Here is a 24,036-nt window from a genome sequence, read left to right as displayed (position 1 = left end):
TCTATCTGGCTTTTGCCCCATTTGTCCTATGTGTTCGGTTTCGTCCAGTTTGTCTTGTGTGTCCGGTTTGTCTTGTCCCGTCTCTCAGATCACAAATTCCTGGTTGGCTCGTCTGCCAAATGTCTTAAGTATGTATGTATTATGTATTCAGTCTTTGTAAAACTGCAAAAGCAAATTTTTTTTTTTTTTTTTAAAAACAACCATCCTGCATTTATTTTAATCTTGTTTATATGATCACTCCATGTCAATTTTGAATTAAATAAAAACCCATGTTTCTTTGGAGCATTTGCACCTGTCCATGTGTGATCAGATCACTAAGGACTACTTTTAAACCAAGTGTAAACTAGGCCTTTGTGTCTAGTTTCTACTCTAACATTTCAAAGGGATTTCATGTATTTGCTCCTTTAAATACACAATTTCCACTGGAGATATTATGAACATAAATGCAAATTATAATGATTATTATTTGAAAATTAACCATGATAATATAAAGGGTCTCTACAAAAAACAAGAAATGTATATCTGTAACTAATATGTTTGTCTACTGTTTCTCAACTGCTGTTAAAGTAAAGTTTAATAATATTTTACACCATAATCAAAATATGTAATAGTGATGTGTAATATAATGGGAAATAAAAACAAAAAAAGACACGAGGCAAGTGTTAGAAATACAAATTTATTGAAAGCACTCACATTCAGGAAGAAAAAAAAGGCAATGAACATGCAATACAAATACAGTGTTATCAGTATTTCCACACATTTCAGAGGACCTAATTTCTGTGATTGGCACAACCTCCCAGGAAAATAAAAAGGCTTTCCCGGATTAGGTGTGAAACAAAAGTAAAGCGACTGTTTTCTGTTGACATAAGCATGATGTTTGCAACTTAAAATTGAATCATAAACTCTAACTGATCACTTCACGAAAAGTTTTAAAGCAAACGACAAAGAATGTATAAACGTAAAGCTGGCAGACTTGGTCTTAACGCATCAGTTTACTTTTAAACAGGTGTACAAACATACTTATCACAAGTCTTTGACTTTCTGCTTTCTATCTTAAAAAGCAACTTAAATATATAACTGGAAATATATCGTTGCTGTGTTCCTTTGTTGGCACATTATTGCATCTCTTTTGGTGTGGTTACAGGGGTGGCAGACTTGAAACTTGTAAGCAGAGAGGGCAGTAAACACCTCTTTTAAGAGAGCCAATTTAGCTATCACGACAGAACAAGTGGTTCAAGCTCATAACACACTCTCCCAGCCAAGTCCTCAGGGACCCTCTCGACAGAGTTATCAACATCCACGTTCTTGTCATCTGGGACTTGACTGTGTGCTGGTTCACTCACTTGGGTGTTGCGGGCTCTGAGAAAGAGAAAGAGAGTTGCAATTAAAATCACACGGGACTTCCAAGTTGTTCTAAATCTAAATTATAATTAATTAATTAAGAGTGAGTTTCATATTCTTAAAATGATAATACATTATTAAAAAACAACACATTATGGGCAGTTCTGCAATCAGCTATGATGTTTTTGTTTTCATTTCTACCTTCCATCATATGCTACATTGCTTCTTTCGTCAGCATCTTGTTTTATCGCTCCTCCAAACCGGTTAGAGAACTGTACCAAAGTATCTGAAAAGCCAACAGAAAATCACAATGACAACAGCAGTCATACAATCATCCAATAAAAAGGATAAAGAGCTACTTAAATACAGGAGTTAACCAATACAACAGGCCTATGTAATATTTAAACATGCAACAGTTTTTCTCCACTTGGGGGCAGCACAAAACATTACTAAAAGACCAGTGAAAAAGATAGGACAGACATGAACAAGAATCTGTGCAAAATTTCAGGTAACTATAGGCATCTCTAAGTTGATCTGGTTGTTATCCATTTGTATTTTTAGTCCAAATAAAAACTTTTCTTCAGTTTATAAAGTCTGTTTGTTGAAGTATTGTCGTATACCAGAAAGCCGCCATCGCCTTTTCCACAGCAGATAACCAGCAACCACCACAAGTAGCACCACCACAAGCCCCACCGAAACTCCTGTGACAACTGAGGAAGATGACTCCGCTATAGGGATGTAAAAATTGTGTAGTAAAGTTAGCAAAGGAGAAATCTTGCTTTTATTACTAAAAAAAAAGAAAAACAAAATAAATTATATTTGGGTCTTACCAATTACAGTGACTTGGAGAGACTTTGAAGGAACTGAACAGAAGGATTCGGTAGAGATGTTAACCCCGTAGACACATTTATAGTCTCCTTGGTGTTCAATCTTAACTGCATCGAATTCAAAGTATGCCAGGTAGAAGATGGTATGGCCAAATGCTGGCTTAGCTTCAGTTGAGTTTACGTTGGACTTTGTCAGATAGAAGTAACCTCCAGGGTATCTTGAATGAGTTGAGCAAGTGACAGAGAAGCTGCTTCCTTCTTTGACTGATATTTTGTCAGGGCTGTAGACCACCATAGCATGAGGAGACGTCAGGGAGATGCTGGGAATCTCCAGTTGCACTGCAAAAAGGAGAGACAGACTTTTACATTTAAATTTTGCCATTTTGAATAGTTACATTTCCCCCAAACAAATGTTGTTTGTAAGTAGGCCAAAAGATGACTGACCTGTGACAGAGAGCTCAGCAATGTTTCCTTGAGGGTAATTGATGACTTCACTTGGCAATCTCTTTTGATATTCACAGAAGTATGACCCCTTGTGTTCGAAGTCCACTTTAGGGAAACTAAAGGTTGCAGCTTCGTTTTCAGAGTATTTTTCCATTTTAAATGTTCCCGGGGTCCTTTTCAGGACAAATGTCCCACCTAAATGTTCTGTCAGTACAGTGCAGGTGATATCAACTTTGTCTCCCCAGTTTACATCTGGACCAGGACTTAAAGTGATTTGGGGCTTTTTTAGGGCACCTGAAACAGAAAAAACATCAATGTAAGTGTTTTCATCCCAGGCAGCCTCCAATCGCAGGCCAGTTATGAGGTAGTGATTTTAAAAGATTTAAATACGCCAGACATCTTACCTAAACAGATCGCACCAGCATCTTCACCGTGCCCACAGTTATTTTCTCCAAATCCGGGATGCTGACATTGTGTGATAGCAGACTCATCCCCATTACAATTCACATTATCCAGCCATATTGGACCACTGCCTCTACCAAAATGGGCACTTGTTGGAGCAGAAACTGCATGACCACAGCCAAGCTGTTTACATACCACATCAGCATTCTGCATTTCCCATTCATCGTCACACACTGTTCCCCACTGGCCTTTATAGTGGACCTCCACTCTGCCTGAGCATTGACCTGTGCCACCAACCAACTGAATCCTTGCTGCATATGAAATCAGAAATAATATGTGCATAAAGGTAGGGAAAGGTGCTAAAGACATACTATACATACATTTTCATTCTTAAATACAACCTAAATACATTTTAATACTTGATGAATAAAGCACTGATGATATCACTTAAATTATTTCATAGCAGCTGGCCACTTAGAATACAATGTAGAATTAAGCTTGGATTTTGCACATGATTAACTATTTAAACCAAATAAAAAACACTAGGCTTTTTGTCATGGTAAATGTACACAGAAACACTTGTTAAACTATGACAGAAAATATTGTATTTTTCAAATGCACATGAGAATTTTGATCAAAATATTTGAAATGCAAGAGAGGCAAAAGTATTACCTGCACAGACAGCACCAGCATCTTTCTCATGCCCGCATGTTGAACTTCTGAAACCTCTGAGTGAGCATTGTTGAATAGATGTCACATTGTCAAAACAGTTATCGCTTGCCTCCACAACTGATCCGTTGCCTTGGGTAAAATGGGCACCCATGGGGGCGCTCACTGCCTCTCCACATTCCAGTTGACTACACACCACTGCAGCTTTACTGTAAGTCCACTCTGTGTCACACACAGTGTGCCACTCCTCACCATGACGGACCTCTACTCTGCCAGAACATTCATCCTTACCATTAGCCAAACGGACCTCTAAACCTCCTGTAAGAAAAGTATACTAAAATGAATTTACAATATCAAATATTTCATCATCAACCTAAAGCAATTTTGTACAATTGTCTATATAAAAAGAAACACAAACCAGAAAGACAAGTTACAAGTTACCTGCACTACGTTTAGGATTTGTGCTCTGTAAGATGTACATTTTTATATGTAGAAACAAGTTGTATCAAACTAAGTTAAAAAGACAGTAGAATTGGAAGGATTGTATGAAAAAAAAGTTGAAATGCAAACAAAACTTTAAAATATTTTTTTCATTTTTTGAAAATTCTTCTTACCAGTGCACAAAACACCAGCAACAGAAGTGATGTTGCATGTTTTGTCTCTGAATGGTCTTTGTGGGCACTGGGTCAGGGTTGACTCCCTTCCATTGCATTCAATTTGATCAATCCAGGTCTGTCCAGAGCCATGGCCATACTCAGCAATGGTGCTTATTTTATGAGCCCTCCCACAGCCTAGCTGTCTGCACACCACCATTGCGTCATTCAAATCCCAGGCATCACCACACACAGTCCCCCATTGGCCTTTGTCGTAGTACTCCACTCTTCCAACGCACCGACTTTGCCCATCCGCCAACCTTACATTGCCTGAAAATGAAAGTTTTTGTGTGAAAGCAAGTTGGGTCAAGCTTGATGCCTCCTGGGGGATCTGGAGGTTACCCCAAGCCATATATGATCCATACAGCGAGTTCTGGGTCTTTACTGGGGTCTCCTCCCAGTTGGATGTGCCCTGAAGACCTCCAAAGGCAGCCAACCAGAGGCATCTTGATCAGAGCTTGATAACTAAATAAGTAATTATATTCCAATAGTAGTCACCTTGACTGTTAGTTTAAAAGAGGAATTGATCCCAGACTCCTAGTTTCATCCTGTGGTTCATTGTTCTAAACTTAAAACCGAAGGGGAATTTTGTGCTTTATATTCCAAGGACCTCATACTAAAATAGTTGAGATAACAGTTTCAAGATATGATGATACAGGGTTAACCCAAAACTATAGATTTGGATGCCTGGGGCCATTGTCCAAGCTACCAAATTGGGAAAGGTAGTGAGAATGGGCTTGTTTAGATGATGTTAGTTAGAGGCCTTACAATAGAGTAAGTCTCCAATAAAATATAAACTTTAAAGGAGGATAGCAAGAGAGTCAAGATCGTAAAGATACATATTTGAGGATTGGTGGACCTCATGAGTCAGTTTGGCACTGTCAAGTTGTCGACACTCCATGACCCTGATCTACTTTGAGGTTACATGCTAAATTAAATATACTGGACCATATTTTTAACAACAAAACAGACAAAGCATACTACTTAATGTAGAATGTTGAAAAGAAAATGTCTTAGTAATACATTAATCAGCAACAAGTGGCCTAATGAATTGAATTTCTAAAGTCAAACTCTTACCTGAACATTCAACTCCTGCCTCTTCAACGCTGCTGGTCCTCACATATTCTCTCAAGTCACATTGCAAGAGAGAGCTCTCTCTACCACTACAGCTGATCTTATATCCTCTGGTTGCTTTGCCATGACCAAATGATCCTGAGACCTTGACAGGATCTCCACAATTCATCATTCTGCACACCACTTCAGCTTCACTCATTCCCCAGCTGATATAATATGCTGGTGACCAGCGACCGGCATTGTGTAACTCTACCCTGCCTGAGCACTGGCTAGTCCCGTTAATCAGTCGTATAGTAGCTAGAAAGCAAAGAAAAGAGAATTAGCTATTAGTTAATTTGTATTTAGACAAGATTGAAAGAAAAATGTGGTTGATGGATAAAAGGTAAAGATACCTGAGCACACAACACCAGCATCTTCGCCATGCCCACAGTTATTTTCTCCAAGAGTCGGATGTCGGCAATGCATCAGGGTTGTTTCATTACCAACACAACCAACATCATCCAGCCAGATGCTTCCTTGGCCTTGACCAAAAAAGGAACCAGATTTGGCTGTCTGAGCTGTTCCACAGTCCATGGCTCTGCACACCACCTCAGCATCTCTGATGTCCCACTCATCATCACAAACTGTTCCCCACTGGCCATCATGCAGAACCTCGACTCTCCCAGAGCAACGGTCGGTGCCATTGGCAAGCCGGATCTGTGGACTACCTGAGGATAAAGTGAAATGTGAAACAAATGTGCAAATAAAAAGTTGGGGATTATATAGACTCACAAACATATTTCATGTTGTCTTTCGTAAAGTCTATAGCTATTATAAATCCTGTCCATAGTTTGAGCACAAATTTAAGAAAATGTGACTTTGCTTCGGTTTAAAAGAGGATCACACAAAATGTGGTCATCATTGGTTGATGCAGTGAACACATATCATAGCAATGAAACATGACATGTGGGTGGCAGTAGCTCAGTCCCTATGGGACTTGGGTTGGGACCTGAAGTGTCACTGGTTCATGTGTTGGTATGGACCAAAGTATGGAACTTGGTTTGGCTGCTGGAGACGTGCCAGCTTACTTCACTGGCACTGCTGATGTGCCCTTGAGCAAAGTAACAAACTAGCAACTGCTCGGGCACTCTATTGTGTGCAGCCCCACACTCTGACATCTCTCCATTAGCGACCATCCTTTTTCTAAAATCTGAGAGATTAATACGGTATGCCTTCTTCTTCTTCAGACAACTAACTCCGACAACTGAACCTTTTTGTCAAGTTCAACTGTGCACTCAGTAGTTCAAATACAGTCAAGCTTTGCAATTAATTTCCTTTGATGTGTTAGCTACACTGACGACAAATTATTCTTACAGAAGAATAATTATTTTTGTCACCATTCCAGAGAAAGGTTAAAAACCAACAAGTAGATAATCAAGAAAGACCGAAAACACATAGTTGCTTTGGTTGCTTTCATGGTATTTAACTTCATAATAACTATTTTGTTAATAAATTAGTGTGTTATTGATTATAATAACTTTTTGAACAAGTACTCACAACCCCACTCAGGATTAATGTTATTTATGATAATTAGAGATTTATGTTAGATCCAACCTCACTACTAAATATTGGGCATTCCATAAAAAGGCCAATCATGTTTCAATCATCACATCTTTTCTAACAGTGTAGTAATCACTATCTTTGGTGTCTTACCTTCACATGAAAGCGAAACACCGTCACATCTTCCTGCGAAGTCCTGAATCCCACACTGGGCAATAGAGCTCACATTGCCAGAGCATCTACTAGTAAACCCTCTCATTCCACTTTCGCCAAAATCTTCTTCGAATTTTTTTGGAGCTCCACAAAAGAGTTCCTTACACACCACTGCAGCCTCTTCAGGGCCCCAGTTATTATTACACATTTTTCCCCATCGGCCATCATGGAAGACTTCCAGTCTGCCTGAGCAGGCTTCAGTCCCATTGGACAATTTGACAGTTGCTGTAAAGCAAAGAGTTAGAGAGGAAGTATTTTAAAATGTGCAAGTAAATGTTAATATTTCAGCAATGATGAGCTGTGTTTTGTACTTTATGCCATCCTGTTTTTAGGATGGTATTTTATGTGGTTAGAAGAACCGAATCTACTTCTTATAAGGCACAACACGGGATATTGCCAAATATCAAAGATATATAGTCAAATAGTCAAAGAACAAACACATAAAGAGGAACAGCCAATGATGATTGTGACATGCTGCAGGAGGATTTTCTTACACTCTAGAGATGTGTAAATTATTCTCCTGCTAGAAATTCAGAATTTACAGGAAGAGAAAGGTAGTAGATTTATTCCCCAGTAAAAATTAGCACGTGTAAACACTGCAGACATTGCACACACACAAACAAATGGAAATGTCTCTTTTTTTTAACAGATAAGCATGGCAGTTCTTGTTCTGCTTTTTGTGTCAGTATAAAGTCAGCATATGCCATGTTTGTTGCTAGATTGCTCTGGCACTAAAAAATGTGGGTATCATTGAGATTTCACAGACATGTGGCAATCTTAAGCAACAAACAGTTAAGCTAAGCATGTGTTACCTGAGCAAACGACTCCAGCATCTTCACTGTGATCGCAGTCGTGCTCTCCGAAACCTCTGTGAGGGCAGTCAGCGAGGGACTTCTCATGACCAGTACACTCAACATCATCTAACCAAACCTGATCCTGACCAGTGCCGAAGAAGGCTTTGTACTTCACAAATAGAGCATTCCCACAACTCATCTCATGACACACCACAGCTGCTTCCTGCATGCCCCATCGGTCGTCACATATTGTCCCCCACTGTCCATCGTGGTAGACCTCCACCCGGCCTGAGCATCGATTTGTCCCATTAACGAGCCGGATCGGTTTACTATCTGTCGGATGAAATACAAATCAAGGGCATCAAAATCAGCAGGTAATATGTCAGTGTGAGGTTATCCGATATAGTGTTAAAACATGGATGCCTTACGTGTACAGAGAGTCGTAGCGTCAACACAGTTTTCCTTCATTTGTTGGATTGTGCACTGAGAGACAGAGGTCTCATTTCCAAAACAGCTGATTTTTAAACCACCCAAAACGTTTGCTTCTCCGAAATCAGGCACCTCTGTCTGCACAGCAGGAGTGCCGCAGTTGATCTCTCTGCACATGACCTCAGCTTCTTTCATGTTCCAGTCATTGTTGCACACTCGGTTCCAGCGACCATCATGGTAGACCTCCACTCTGCCATTACAGCGGTTGCTTCCGTTGATGGCCTTAACATGATCTGCAAAAAAGTGTAGAGAAATGTAAAAAGAAAAAAACAAGTGTGGAACAGGCCAAAGTGTATTTAAATAGTAATTGTATTAAGGACATCAAATTGACAAGCAGTACCAATAAAAATGTAATTAAACAACCTATTTAAAAACTCACAAGCTGTTGTAACTTTTTCAAAATGTGGGACAGCAACGATGATATTAAGAAGGTCATTGCCAAAAAAGGTCACAGTCTTTAAATCTTTGCGTTGTAAATGAGCAAGTCCTAACAAATAAATATCACAAAACTTTCCTATAAAAAGATAAAAAGTCCTCGTTCTTATCTTGTTTAATTTCCAACTAAGGCTAAAATAAATATTAAAAAATTTACACAACTTCCGTTAACAAAGACAATTATTCAGCCTCTCAAAACAGCTTTAAAGTTCAAAATAAGGTCTGCTTAGACTGCTAAGGCTTTGTTTATATCCCATCTCTTCATTCTGCCCTTTGTACTTTACATTTGCAGCAGTTGGTCAGGTGTTGACATGGCTGTTGTGTCACTGCAACAGTAATAGCTTTTGAACACAAGATGCAATAATATGATGAGTTACTGAAATGCTGAGTTAGCTGCGTGTCTCTGTACTTCCTTGTTTTTCATGATGGCCTTCCTGACATGAGAACAATTTCTCTTCTCGGTATGAATTGAGGAAGGATACTTGCAATGTGGCTAAATCAACACACTCCATGATTTCAGGTTAGTGCATCATTAATATTTAAAGTTAACTTTTTTTTCAGGAAATCAGGCTCAGAAGTACATAACAGAAACAGCATTTAGAGAAAAGAGCTTGGCTTAGGCCAAAGGTGTCAAAAAGAACATAAGAACTCTCACTAATTTATACCTTTTTAATGGTATGTCTTAAAACTATTCAACATTTCTCCTTCTTACATTTTCCCAGTTTGCAGTCTTTGAGCTAAGCTATTCTAGGCAGCTTTAGCATTATATGAAGACTTGTCATTTTGTAGACTGCTATGTGCCATGTCTTTGAAGTATCTTATTCTACAGGTCATAGTAATTCAAAGCTTATACAAAAGGCCACAAGAATTGTTTTATATTCTTGAAGACACTTTTCTCTTAACCCAAAGGCTTGTTCGGCTCTTTAGCAGTGCGCTTGAACTATAAGCCAAGTAGTCAAATGAGAGCATTTCACACCTCATATGAACAACTCTAATATGACTTCATCCATTAGCCTACTAATTAACCACAGAGGCTTAGCTCTGTCCACCAATCAATTTATAAATAATGATAATTCCTAGCTTTACTTGCCATTAGCTAGCTAACATTAGCATTCATACAGTTTGCTTGGAATCTACCCTTTTCTTTCATTGTGTGCCACTTTTATATATAACAGTTAGTTCAGACCAAGCAATCTGATTGGACAAGAGGCCTTCCATGAGTGACAGGAGAATAACATCCCTAGGTCTGTGTCCGAAACAGTGTATTTTCATACTATTCATACCAAATGTGACGTCAAAATGAGTATATATGTTTCAAAAACATTGTATGTACTTTTGTGTATGCCTGAAATACCCAGATGTATACTAGATCGGGCAGAGTTTTTAAGTATGAAACGGGAGAACACTGGTCATACTAAAACACCCCATATATTATTCGGAAAGTCCACCTAGAGGCAGTAGGACAATCGCGACAGACAATCTCCGAGCATGTAATCAAGCGGCTGCCTAATGTTTTCTGTTACAGCTAGACTATCCAATTGCTGAGATTGCCAGCCAGCCAACTACAGTAGCAGCTTAAAAAAATACAGTTTACATACTGCCAAATAATATTAAATGGCTATGTAGTTGTATAAGTAAAGTAAACGTTTGCATATTGTTGAATTATATTTACGGATCGATGGTCATGCTATAGCTTGATGCTAGCTCATCCAATGGAGCTCGGACTGGAAGTACGTCGCTGACCTGTCATTGCATGTTGCGAACTGGTTGAGAACGGCATTCTCATGGTCTGGTTAGAATGCAGTATGCACATTTTGAGTGTGTAGTAGGCAGTATGTATGTGGTTTCGGACACAGTATGGGACTTTTTACATTATTTATCACAGGAGTACATAGCCTTCTTTTAATTGACATTTACAGCTGACAGTGTTTTTCTTTATTCATCTATCTCATACCTCAGAATCACACAACAGACTGTAATTTCCCTGGTTTCATGATATAATTAATTTATTTTAACACACAATAAAAGGTTCTACAAATTAGCTGCTCTGTGGTAATCATGGACACAAGAGGAGTAGCCAGAGTGCAGTAGCACAGAATTTTTGGTTGCTTGGCAACAGTCTAGTTTCATATGAATTGTGGAACTAGTTGAGTTGGTGGAGTTACAAGATAATCTGTAGGACTAGTTGATTTTTACAATTCACCACTTTTTTCTGCTTGTCTTCCTGTCGTATTAAAGCTATATCACACTCGAGGTCGAGATCTTGTTCTGGATATCAGCACCGCTGTGATTGTCTTTACAGCAGTGCTGATATTCAGTATAACATATCAACCTTTCTGTTTAGTTTTTTTTTTCATATTGTTTTGTCTTGAAAAAGATTTTCCTCCAGATATTCAACCTATTGTTGTTTCTGTTGCTGAGCATTTTTTTAAGATTCCCTTTTTTTATACAATACTATGAAAAAAACCTGTAACAGAATGAGACATATTACACCAGACTCAGAACCTCCAACCCTGTGACATCAGAAGAAAGTGTCGCCTATATTAATACTCTGATTCTCCGAATGAAGTGTCTGAAAATAATTAGAAATCAAGCGTAGTCCCACTGTTGTTTCAGCATAAAAAAAAATAACACAAGAGGACCATTAAACTAAAAGGAACTATAATATAATGAATAAACTCAATCTTACCTGAACAGATCACTCCAGCATCTTCACCATGGCCACAGTTATTTTCCCCAATTGGTCTGTGTAAGCACTTAAGGATGGACGCCTCTGTACCAGCACATTGCACATCATCCAACCAGATTTCATTCTTTCCCTCTCCGAAAAAGGCCTGTTTTTTGGCCTCTATGGCTGTCCCACAGTCTAACTCTCGACACACCACGTCAGCGTTGGCAAGGCTCCACTGATCATCACACACTGTCCCCCAACTGTCCCTGTGGAAGATTTCCACTCTGCCTGAGCAACGTGACGGTCCAACCAGCTTGATTTTATCACATTCTGTAAAATAAAAATGAACACAAAGCTAAGACTGAGGCACCATGAGCTCTACAATCATAAGGGTGTAAACATGTATCTAAATAATGGGTTGATGGCATGAAAAAAAAACATGAATCTAACTGACCTGTTAGCAGCGAAAGGCTCAGTAGACCTACAAGAGAAAGGTACAATCAAACTCTTGCCAATGACATCTACAGAATACTGTTTAATAAAGGCAAAGCCATAAGCGCTGTAATTTTTCTGATTTATTACATATAAGTACAAGGAACTTCCCGATGTACCATTTAATTTCATTAGTGTAATAGTTTAACATTAACCTTGTCAATAGGCCCAAAGAATAGCCATTTGGCACATTTAGGCATAAACATATTCAAATTAAATAAGCTGTGAGACTCCATTAAACATCTCTTTTTCTGGATTCCACTCATGCTGATTGGAGATAAGAAACTCATAAGAAAAAGGAAGAAGTTAAATGGAAAAAAAAACTTACCTATTGACAGATAAATAACAAAATGTTGTTTTTCCATGAGAACAAAACTCATAATGTGTGGTTGGAGCAGATCAGTGCTGTCAATTAACAACAAAAACATTGTTAAAAATAACATAGTTACTGTTCATTTCTCTGTTATTTCCATATCTGTCTTCGGAAAGAACATGTAGAGCTTGTCGATTCTTAACCAACAAATCTCTGCCAAACAAGACCATGAGAGCATTCTTACCTTTTAAATTTGAATATCCTCAGCTAATACAATAAGCTTAAAACTTAAAAGAAGTTGATTACGAAAGAAACATGTAACGAATAGACGCCCCATGTACAGATCCAGTAATTGTTTTGAATAAAGGGGGCTGCCTGGACTTGGACTGCAACCTGGATGGATGTTGACATTTTGATCAATCATTAAAGGCGGAGGATGACGGGAGATTTCATTTTGTTTAACACAATATCTACATCACCATTTCAAAAATACCACGTTCAACAGTAAAAATCCAACAAAATGTGACATAATACTGGGAAACATAATACTGGGAAACAGCTATACATGCTAGCAACACACATTTTTGGACATAACCTGCAGAGGGGTAAAAGAAAGATCAAAGAGATCAGAAGCTGAGTTACTGTCAAGAGGTGGACTTGACCATTGACTCCCATTGCCTAAGCCCCACAACGTGTTCCCTCCCTCCCTGGGTTATCCAATTTGTAGCCAAGTCAGGTCAAATTACACAAAATCGCATATGTTTTGTATCATATGTTGCGTCTTAAATATCAAAATATTAATTGAAAACCAATACACATTTATTCTTATTCTCAAGTTTTGCAGTTTACTCAAAATGTTGCAGTGGCCAACTTGATCCTGTCATTAATTATTCATCATCAAAGATGAAAAAACAATTACGTTTTTGATTTCAATTTGGTTGAATTAGGTTTTCGCTTCTCACAATGAGATTCTTTGGCTTCAGAAGACCTGAATTATTCTACAAAGTCGAAGTACATTTCTTTGTCATCAGTTTTGTGAGAAAAAGAAGGTATACCATGAAGGATAACATTTCCCATTGGTTGGTGCACAAATGTTGCAGCAATAAATAAATAAAAAAAATGCTGATGCAAAAAAGACAGCCATGGCTAAAATCCCTTTTTTTTTTGCTATAAGTTTTAAAGATCCGTTACAAGCAGAAACTAACCTGTTATATTCTATAGAAGTAAATCTGTATCTTTGATCTTTGACATCTCATATTATACAAATATGTCTTACCTTAAAGCATGAACTGGTGAGTTTTTTTTCCTGAAATGAGCAACAGAACAGTTATGAGCTGAGGCAACAGACCTCAATCCATTAACATCTGCTCTCTCACAAATTCTCAACTTGACAGAACCAGTTTTTATCCCAGCTCCAAAAGTAATTATGACTCACAGGGCCTGAGAGTGATCTACACTTCCTCTTCTCTTTAATGCTGTGCACCTCTGAACTTCAATTGTTATTTGAATTTTTTTAATTTCCTGTTATGCACCTCAAACTTCGTTTGAATTTATTTTGAGACTTCCATGTGTCACACCTTTGCATTTTAAACGATTGAATGTGATCTGTACTATTTTTTTCTTTTCATAATGTCAGGTGAGAATAAGTCAGAGATTTTTTTTTAACTTATTTTGTATCTTTTTTTTGCAGCCCATTTTAGTTTTTGCATCATTAATATCCTTGTTAAAATAAAATTACATTTTATACATGGTAAAACATTTGACTTCCCCTTTTGGTCATGGCTATAAACCTGTTTTATTGAATTTATTTGCATTTTGACATTGATTTTGTTTGTAGGATGTTCTGATTGGTTTCTGAGAATTTCTGGTCTCAAACGTGGTTTTCTACCTTGTGAGCTGAGCCACGATGCTTTTTGTTCTTAAGAACAAACTGTCAGATTACATTGAGGCTGTACATGATGTTGCATAACTAAACATGTCAATTCAGCATTTTATGGTTGCCTGTTTTGACCATCTGTTAGCAAATGTAGAATTTCCTTAATTTACATCCGGTTACAGTTGGACACAATTTCACCACACTTCTAATTAGTTTATTTCTAATCATTTATTACACTAAAAACATTTTTGCCACAAAATGGGAAACTGGGGAAACTTCATTTGAAACCTCGAGCAGAACCAGACCCATTGGTGAACAGCCATCTGACGTTACCATCGGGGTAATAAGGAAGATAGAAAGAGAAACAGAAAAACAGACGGAGAGACAGCAACAAACAACAAAAGATGAGAGAATACTTGAAGCACAACTTTCCTATTAGAAAAATTGTAACAGCTGGAGTCAAAAAAAAGCATGCAATCTGAAACAATTCACAGGAACCAGCAAGAAAAGGGAAGTTAAGAACTCCCAAAAGATGTAGGCCAGAGTTTTTAACATGCATTAATGGAAAATCAATACTGCACCCCAAAAGTGAAGCCTTTATCAGAATAACCTCAAAGAATAATCTCTTCAGGTCTCTTAATGAAACAGTATTAGATTTCTTCCAGCTCTAACACATCATGTAATGAGGAGCAGATAGCAGGTATTGCATTTATTTTTTTGTTTGTTTATTTAACATAGACATACAGTAACGTTGGTGCTGTAACATTTAACTATGCACGAGTCCCAAATGCACTGCTCTATGTGTTTTAGCAAAATGCTCATTTGCAACACCTGTCCACGGGAGGCTTTTAGAAGTAACAGACTGAAATAAAGAAGAAAAAAAGAGAAGACGATCGAAACAGTTCAGTTATGAAAACAGTACAGTTATGACTGCAAACACAGTTAAAATACAGTGACAAAAAGAAGGCGTGTGAGCTTGTTTTTAAATGTGGGAACACCGCTGTTTCTTGTATTGTTTGACTTTAGAGCCACAAAGGTTGGGAACCAGTGCTCTTGACTTTTAAAAATGGGTAATAGACCCACTAACCTCAGTCATTTCTAATGACAGAACTGTGGAAAGTGAGGTTTGGAGAGCACAGCAGGTTAAACACATATTGGTGTCTGGGTAAATCATTACACACAGAGATATGCAACATCTCTGATGGGAAATGACAGTTACAACTCACTATGACGGGCCAAACAGGAAAAACACAATAATGTTTGTGCATGCCTAACATGACCAAATGCATTGGGATTATACAGTAAGGTATGAAACATGATTTCAGCTCCTTTGATAGACTTCTTTAAAAATGTTACATCCACGGAGTATGTGTGCAACTTTTTAAACTACAAATGTTCTTCACCTGCCTTATCTTTATGTCAAAACTAAATTTTACCAACTTCCAGCTCAGAGGTCAGTAAATTCATTCTTCTATCTTATTTTTGCAATCTTTGGAAAAAAAAAAAGGTTGATCCAGAGATTTCTATGCTCTGAGATCGACTGTCTTCAAGTATAAGAATAGAGCAAAATCAGTAACTGGCAACAGAACATCTCCAAAGATATGCCCACTTGACACTTTATTAGTATATTAGAAAATTGTAGAAAAAAGTTGAGCTTTCTGTTGCCAATGTTTAAAAGTTTGATTGAAATGTGTGAATATTAACAGTCCATTTATACCTTTATGTAGCAAAATATTTTAGTAAAAATACAAAAAAATGAAAAAGATAAGTGATGCATATGAACAAAATGTTTTATGTCTGTTCTGCAAACGCATAATAAGAGTGTTACTGAGCCATTTCCAAGCAGGAAAACACCACGTTTAATTAGAAAACAGTCACAGGCGAAGAGGTGTAACAAACTGCATTTAGTCACTTTGCGGTCCAACGGAATGGTGGGGTCCATTCACAACAATTACAACATAGACATCACATGATTTCACAAGAAATGAGGATACAACTCAGCAGAATAGGAATGGGCCTAATTTCGACAGCAACAGATGCACATTTAGTAGGATGTCGCCTACACGATAATTAAAATAATATATCTGTTCACATGATGGCACTAACTTTAGGGAGGAATTCATACTGCAGGTCAACATGTGTGTTTGTGTCATTTATTCATGTGTAAACAAACCTGAATTTATGAACCGCCAACCCAAGATCATTTCATAAGGATTAAAGATTTACAGTTGGTTATAAGGAGAGAGGACAAAGAATACAAGATTTTGAGTTATATTTAACTTACTAAAGCATCTGTGCACTTCTAAGACATTTGGACATATGTAAGAGTGAGAAGGAGAGGCACAGCAGGAGAAGCAGAGGAGCTTTGCCACTAGTTTATCTCTGAGCAATAAAAGATTATTTCTCATCCCCTGTCCTCTGACATTTAAAACCTGGATTAATAATCTGTGAAGTGTACTCCTTCCATGAAGTGTTCTCATGTGGTCCTGATTGTATTTGTGTTTAAGTGGTCTTGGTCAGAGCATAGTGTTGGTGATTATGTATATTTTTCATGTTTTCAACAAATCCCATGAAAAGACCAATGAGGACTATTATATCATATTCCTCTGTGTCACAGGGCTCCGTTATTGAAAATACACACATGAATAACAAACAGCAATGCACTGGATGACATGTTTTTTCATTATAATAAACCCAGACAATGTTGTTTATTTTGAGTCAATCCCACATGAACGGTCCTGCTGCTACACCAACTGTGGATTAATCCACGGCTTAAAATAGTTCCTACAAACGCTCTATTTATTCTCGTTTGAGCTACATTGCATGCTAAAATAAAATAAAAACTTCAGTGCATTCTGATTGGAGAGTGTTTTGGTCTGATCTATGAATTTTCAGACGATGAAAAACATGTAGAAAAACGCCAACTTTGTCCGGTGATTGAACTAGCTTGACAGAGAAGATACAAAAACAAGGTCAGTTTTACTTTTTTATGTCGGCAGTGTCAAACATAAATGCTGGTGATATTTTAAGCTCACATATGCTTCAGGATTGTTAGCATTTGGTCCCATCTGCTTGCCTTTGTGGTAAGCTGCAGTGTCACTCTCACCTCTAGGAAAGCTCTCCGACACACTTGTAAACACACTAATACACACAAACACACAAAAACATAGCCAGAAAGTAAGGTTGGTCCTCGTGTTGTTTCAGGTTGCATTAAGTGCTGCCTCTCAGGTCCCCTTCTTTTAACACAGCCTTCATTTACAGCTGCTGATTGAGACAGACAAACAGCGCACACACTAAGGCATGCACACACACATATACACAAACACTCACACACATGCCGAATATACACACAGGATACAACAGGTGTGTATACAGGTGACTTGTGCTAAATCAACTGATGCAAAAGCTGCTACATACATCTTTTAGTTCGCACAGAATGGATGCTACGGACAGAGTTTGTCAAAGTGTGTTAAACATGAGTAGGGAACACAACAAAGTCAATCTTCTTCTTCTTCTCTGATGAAGTCACTTCTTTCAAGGATCAGCACTTCTGGAGAAGTGGGTGATGGCGTAATGTTGTTTTAAAAGTCAGGAGAGGTAGGAGAGGGGGACATCTGTTGGCGTCTTAAGTTTGGCAACATGCTGGCAAGGTAGCAGAAAGAACACAAGAAGTGTTTTTTTTGGACATCTTGTTCCAGCAGTTTAATCCAGGCTATGACTCAGAGTCCTAGAGAAATGGGGGGGGAAGGAAAACGGATGGCACACATTGTTAATTATGTTCTTCTTTTTGGAAAACCTATTATATAATAAAAGGTTGTATGCAAGGCATGATCATTTCAAACTGAATCTATCTGCTATTTACTGCTGTTTTTTTTTCCATTATCAGATCTCATGTAACTTACTTATCCAATCATACTCTAGCAGAGAGACATTGAAGGGATGTGACTGGATGAAAATCTAATGATACTTAATAGTGATGAATGGAAACGAGCTCCTCGTTCCCTCCTGATGTCTTACAGTAAGATCATCAAATGGTCAATGTTTATTTTATTTTTTTACCAAAATAGAACAAGTCCAGCTTCCATATGAGGATGAAACATCATCTACTGTATAATAAATGATTTTTGAACATTAATTATACTGATTTTTAAAGAGAAAACACCAGCTCAGTCTACTTAAACTGAATCAAACCCAGCATTTATCACGCCAGCGTAGAGTAACTGTAATGAACAGAACATTATAAAACAATCCTTAAGCCCTTTTAATTATCTTCATGCCAGATGATTCTCCCATGTTCTTTTATAAGATTAATCTTTCCTCCAATACAGTATCTCCACTTATCTACTGTGCAAACAGAAGATACCAGAGTTTATACAGTTTTGTTTTCAGATAAAAAAAATTTGGCCTTTTTGATATTATTATATTAAAACAGTTTAAGAGTGACAGGAAATGGCTAGAGGAAAGAGTATGGGATGACATGCAGCAAGGGACTGAGGTTGGATTTGTACCCACATTCGCTGCGGCGAGGACTATAGCCTCTGTACATGGGGCGCGCAACATAACCGCTAGGCTATCGGCGCTCAAGAGATGTCCACAGTTGAACAGAAGAAGATTGATGCCCAACCCACTTAGTCCTTATAGCCTTCTTGGCCAACATTCAAAGAAATTGAATTACTTCATTTTGCCCCTTCAAAGGGTTTGGTATACTTCCTAGTAGGCATAAAACTGGACAAGGAGCCTATTGTCGCCCTATCACCTTACTTATTTCTTAACTTATTGCTCTCCAAATAATAGCATTGTTTCACACAAAGACAATGTATTCCAGTATTTTGTTTTGCATTTCGGGACACTCATATTGTAAATGTGCTGCAAAAAGATATGACGATTTATGACGATATAAACAATATGGAAGATATTGCATTACAGCTGGTTTGGCAGTTGCCCATTTACAGACCTTCAGATGTCATGTAGGGCCTACCAGTATACATTAATGTACTTCTTGTAATGTATGTCTTTATGTCTTATCTCTTTGTTGAGAGACAGCAGATGTAAATAAAATCTAATTTGATACAGCTTTAATCTAGCCGTTACCCCCCTGGTGCACTAGGCAAGATTTTAGCAGGTGCCCCTTGTATTGCAACCAGATGGGCTCAATCCTCCATGTTTGATGCAGGAACTATGATTATCTAAATTCTAGGAGGATCTAATAAGAAGAAGCTAATGTGCATGAACTAGCTACAAGTTGAAATGTTTCAGAGACAGCTTTCAGAGACTAGAGGATGTTTATCCAGCAGAGGGGAGAAGTGATGCAGGTTTTCAAGTTTTAGGAAGTCAGAGCAGACAGGAAACCTTGTGGGCCATATGATACATACAGAGACAGCGGTGGTGTGTTTCTGTCTTCAATAGTGAATGCATTACGGAGCCACAACTCATGTATACTCCCTTACTTTGACTGAGGGCTGAGAGCTGAGCCCAAGGAATGCAAACACTGTGTTGTCCTCCTTTGACTGGAAGAAATCTTCATAGTCCTGAGAGAGAGATAGAAACAAGAGGATGTTACATAATCTCTACAAGTTGAAAGGACGGGAGTAAAGATCCGTGCCAAATACTGTTGCTTTAAATATAATTCAGTGACTATGACATCGGGGAGTAATGTTGGATTACCTTGGCCGGTGAGAGTGACGGACAGGAGGAGCAGATAATCTGCCCCGTCCATGAAACGGGATTAAGACAGGATTACAGAGGAGCATGCAAACTCAGTGGAGGACATTAACTGGCATGCTCTGACTGAATGAACTCATTTAGCAGCATATCTAGCTCCACCTTATATGGCCTTACTTTACAATCAGAGCCACATTTTATGATACAACTAACAAAAATGATCCCAGACATCACTGTCAGAGTGTATAAATTTAGCTAATGTTACAGTTTTTTTTATGACAAGCCTTAAGAAAGAAATTGTCAGCGTACCCCACAGTAGTGATCCTCATTGAAGATCTGTGGAGGCAGTGGGTTGCCTTTCTCCGGACACTTGTCTTTGGGGATGTTTTGGTACATCCACAGCCTCTTCTCCTCCAGCATGGTGATGTCAACTTCCTGGAAACTGATTCGATTGGCCTCCAGGAAACCCACGACTGCCTGCTGGTGCTTTTTTACCTGTAAGAAGGAAAATAAATATGCAAAAGAGAGAAATGTTTTCATGCATGTATGTGTGAAAAAAAAGTGCGATCAAACACTGTACTATGTGAATTTTCCATATCCCATGTCTGTATACTGTGCTTAGCCATTAAGGGTCCTAAATACTCTCATGTAATATTAGACTGTAAACTGAAACCCACTGAAGCAGAGCAGCATGTCTTTTTCACTCTCACACATGTATAGTGTATGTTTTCTCTGTGTAGTGCTTCCTTTGGTAATTGTTACATTAGGAAGGATTATTGATTAGCGGAGGAGCTTCTTGAAATCTTAAACCTGACGTCCTTTTATCTGCCATGACCTTTAATCACATCAATACAGTTCCTGATGAGATCTCAGACTTAAACAATAAGATTTTGATGAATAATCTATTGTTTAGATAGATTATAGATTTTTGTATCTTTTATAAATAAAAATGGGATGCACCGATGTATTGATTTAACATCAGCATTGCCCGATATCAGCTGGGTTGACAAACATCGGCCCGTCTGCAAATAATGTGGCATGCAACGTGTCAGTAGCAGATGTGTAACTGCGGTGTTGCGCCATCGTTTATTGCGGAGAAGGACAAACTGGATGGTCTCTGGGGAAGATCAGCGACATGCAGTTTGTGAGACATGTTCACATGTTCCAGTGACATTTCAAGAGGAGGGACTAATAACTTTAATTTAAATACATCACATCTCAAAGCTGATTAGAAAAACAGACACGAAGAATTACAAAGTAATGAAAAAATCATCAATATTGTGATCCACAACTGGCTTTTATTTGTTTAGTAAAGATCGTTATCAGGCCTGATTTTCACAATCAGTGCATCTCCGTTATAAAGTAATGAATGATGAAGTTTTGTGTTTCCGTTCCTACTTGTGGTTTATGGGATGGATGCAATAGCTCCCTATGGTATTGTCGTACATGCGCTTGGACACTGTGTGTGTGTGTGTGTGTGTGTGTGTGTGTGTGTGTGTGTGTGTGTGTGGAAGTGCATGAGAGTGTCTTTAAATGCTGAGAAAAACAAAATGTCCAAGGATAATTTTAGAACATAGAAAAACTCCCATGGATGGGAAGGTTGTAAACAAAGACACACAGTCCTGTAACTACTGTGTGGCTCCATCTATCCTACAGGAACAAGGAAGAAAGTCATTTATATCATAATTGAGGGTAATTTGCATAATTTGAACGGTCAAGTAACATTTTCTTCATTTACCTGTAGCCTGCATTATCTTTTAATTAATCTGAAAATAAATTTAAAAAAGTACACTGTTGAAAATGTTTATAAGAAGGGGCTTTTTTATTGTTTTGGTTGAATATAATCATTAGTGTAGCGAGAAAAAGGATTTCCCCCAAAATTCTACCTTTAATAGAGACGATTAAAAACATGCACATTAAATTAAATGATAAAAATGTAATCATAGCTTCCCTTCAAGCTTGTGTGTAAACATCACATGTGTGTCCATTATTTTAATGATGCAACAGAAGGCCACAATGGAGCTATTGTTTCACATTAAAGACAGTAAGGGATTGTTGGGGACTGGTTGTTATAGACACACACACACAATCACACGCACGCACACGCACACACACACACACACACACACACTGGAAAATGATCTGTTGAGTTTTTCTAACAGTGGTTTTCTGTTTGTGTGGCTGTATAGGAGCTTTGGACTGTGAAGAGAAAGTCAATTAATTTCAAGGATAGTGACCGTCTTTAAAACAGTCTGGCCAAAAAATATAAACTCCTTTTAGAATCACAGTAAGAGTCTGTACTGTCCGTCACATCGCTGCTCTCCAACATACTCTGACTGCTACGACCTTCCTCTGAGCTGACAGGCAGGCAGTGAGAGTCTAAATAATGTAAAAGGTGCCCCTAGTAAGGGTGAGCCAGAGTGCGTGTCAGGGGATGGATGATTACAGATTTTGTGTGTGTGCATGTCAGATTAGAGACAATACAAACACTCATTACAGTATGTGACGTATTATTCTGGAGAACTTTCCAAAATGTAGGGATTCATTTGAGGTTAATCCTTTAATCTCAGACAGGGATAGACAAAGGGGGAAGATGGGGCTAGTGATAGAAGACTAAATAAATTACACTTGTCCTGAGAAAACAATAATGCCAAATTGTTTTTGTTGGAGCAACAACAGATTAAAATGCTACTCCTACACACTCACTACAGTTTAAATCCAACTTGTTTGGTATTTTCTGTCAGGAAGGGGATTACTGTGCCTTTTGAGCATGAAATCATGTAGATCAGATATTTTAAAATAAATTGTCAACAATATTTTAAACTAAATGTATGATACTTGCATGGGCATTAGAAATTTGGAAAACATTGAGAAAATGTTCAATCTCATTCTCAACCTACATAACTGATGGGATGGGGGGGAGGGGGGGGGGGGGTTAACCTAATTTGCACTTCATTCATTCTGTGTTGATGATTTCCGCCCCACTAATCTGCTGTTGTTAGGCTGTGAACTGCTCATTTTTTTTGTGGGACAGTGTAGGTTATAGATGCTTACTTTTCTTCCTGACTCTGTCTTTTCCTGCTCACAGTTCATTCCTGCTCTACATTTCATTTGGACATTCATGAGGCTCGTGCGTTCCTTAGCTGCACACATCAACTCAACTCTGAGGAGTCCAGCATCACCTTTCTTATTTATTCAATCTCTTGTAACTCAATTGGATGGACTCAGAGTGAATAACATTCACATGAGCTCCACACTCTCATAGCTGACCCAAATGGTCAGCCCACTCAAGCGTGCAGGACTGTGTATCTTGTGTTTGTGTGTGTGTGTGAGTTTTGAATGTATGTGTCATAGGGTTAAAAATAACTGCTTTGTAAACGCTAAAAGATTGTGCAGCCCTCTTTGAGAGCATGATAAAATAAATAATTACTCATTTGTCCCATTACCTAAGAGTTTTAGCATCCATGTAGGAGTGTTTTGTGTTAATACTCAATATGAGCAGGGACATTTTACAGGCCTGTGAGTATGTTGCCAGGAGAAGGAGTGTAGGGCAGCAACTATAAGGAGAGTTTTCCTTGAAGATACATTTGTCTGCTACTTTTCCTTTGAATCAGTGCATTTTCAATTATATTAGTCGAAGTCTATCAGAAAATAAAGAGAAATGGGAGACACTTTTCCCAGCTCAAAGTTACATTGCTGAGTGTCAAAATGTTAACATACAAAAATGTGAGATAGTTAAAAAAAAAATGACATTCTTGTTATTTGACAAGTAAATTCATCTTTTAAAAGTACAAACAGAGACCTTTAAATTACTTGAATTGAAATTAATCAGTGTTGTAGGCCAGCTCACAATACCTGTAAGAATAGGTTACTCCGAAATGCTCCTGAAAGCTTTGAACTGAAAGAATGTCTCTCTTAGTTGTAACAGTAGCATTGATTTAACTGATATTTGTGCACAGATATCTTGTCATTTTCATACTGGTTCTTTTTAAATTTTCACATTTAAAATAGCATACTTAAACTGTTATTCTGTCCATCTCTTCAGGTCCTTGGGCAACTGATTAAATGGTAAATACGCCACTCATGGCTTAGTTTGCACACCCAACTCTTTTTACTACTCTTTCCCAACAATGTAAGATGATG

General features: G+C 38.0%; 2 protein-coding genes across 3 annotated transcripts in view; both read right to left on the bottom strand.

Annotated features, from left to right (window-relative positions):
* Window positions 1-657: 657 nt before the first annotated feature.
* On the bottom strand, window positions 658-13,786 carry LOC109987725 (scavenger receptor cysteine-rich type 1 protein M130). 2 transcript variants are annotated; one of them, XM_020638911.3, is made up of 17 exons: window positions 13,633-13,786; window positions 12,372-12,448; window positions 12,006-12,032; window positions 11,570-11,881; window positions 8,385-8,678; window positions 7,975-8,289; window positions 7,103-7,387; window positions 5,803-6,117; window positions 5,414-5,707; window positions 4,298-4,606; window positions 3,687-4,001; window positions 3,017-3,325; window positions 2,613-2,906; window positions 2,172-2,507; window positions 1,962-2,069; window positions 1,543-1,627; window positions 658-1,359 (listed from the first exon to the last, which is right to left on the bottom strand). In XM_020638911.3, exons 2-17 carry the CDS (start codon window positions 12,421-12,423, stop codon window positions 1,215-1,217), a joined length of 3,795 nt encoding a protein of 1,264 aa, XP_020494567.2. In that variant the 5' UTR covers window positions 12,424-12,448; window positions 13,633-13,786; the 3' UTR covers window positions 658-1,214. The 2 variants fall into 2 exon arrangements, with proteins under 2 accessions (XP_020494567.2, XP_065819968.1); XM_065963896.1 differs by lacking the exon at window positions 13,633-13,786 and adding an exon at window positions 12,601-12,757.
* Window positions 13,787-16,064: 2,278 nt separating this feature from the next.
* Window positions 16,065-24,036, bottom strand: part of sh3bgrl2 (SH3 domain binding glutamate-rich protein like 2) — an 8,612-nt gene continuing 640 nt past the window's right edge. Inside the window, exons 2-4 of the mRNA XM_020638833.3 lie at window positions 20,203-20,388; window positions 19,680-19,760; window positions 16,065-17,959 (exon numbers count right to left, since the gene is read on the bottom strand). Coding sequence (XP_020494489.1) covers window positions 17,945-17,959; window positions 19,680-19,760; window positions 20,203-20,388 — 282 coding nt within the window. The 3' untranslated portion in view covers window positions 16,065-17,944. The remainder of the gene's footprint in view (window positions 17,960-19,679; window positions 19,761-20,202; window positions 20,389-24,036) is intronic.

This window comes from Labrus bergylta, chromosome 15 (genome assembly GCF_963930695.1).
Source record: "Labrus bergylta chromosome 15, fLabBer1.1, whole genome shotgun sequence".
Taxonomy (NCBI): Eukaryota; Metazoa; Chordata; class Actinopteri; order Labriformes; family Labridae; genus Labrus; species Labrus bergylta.
This window is presented reverse-complemented; position numbering and strand designations above follow the sequence as displayed.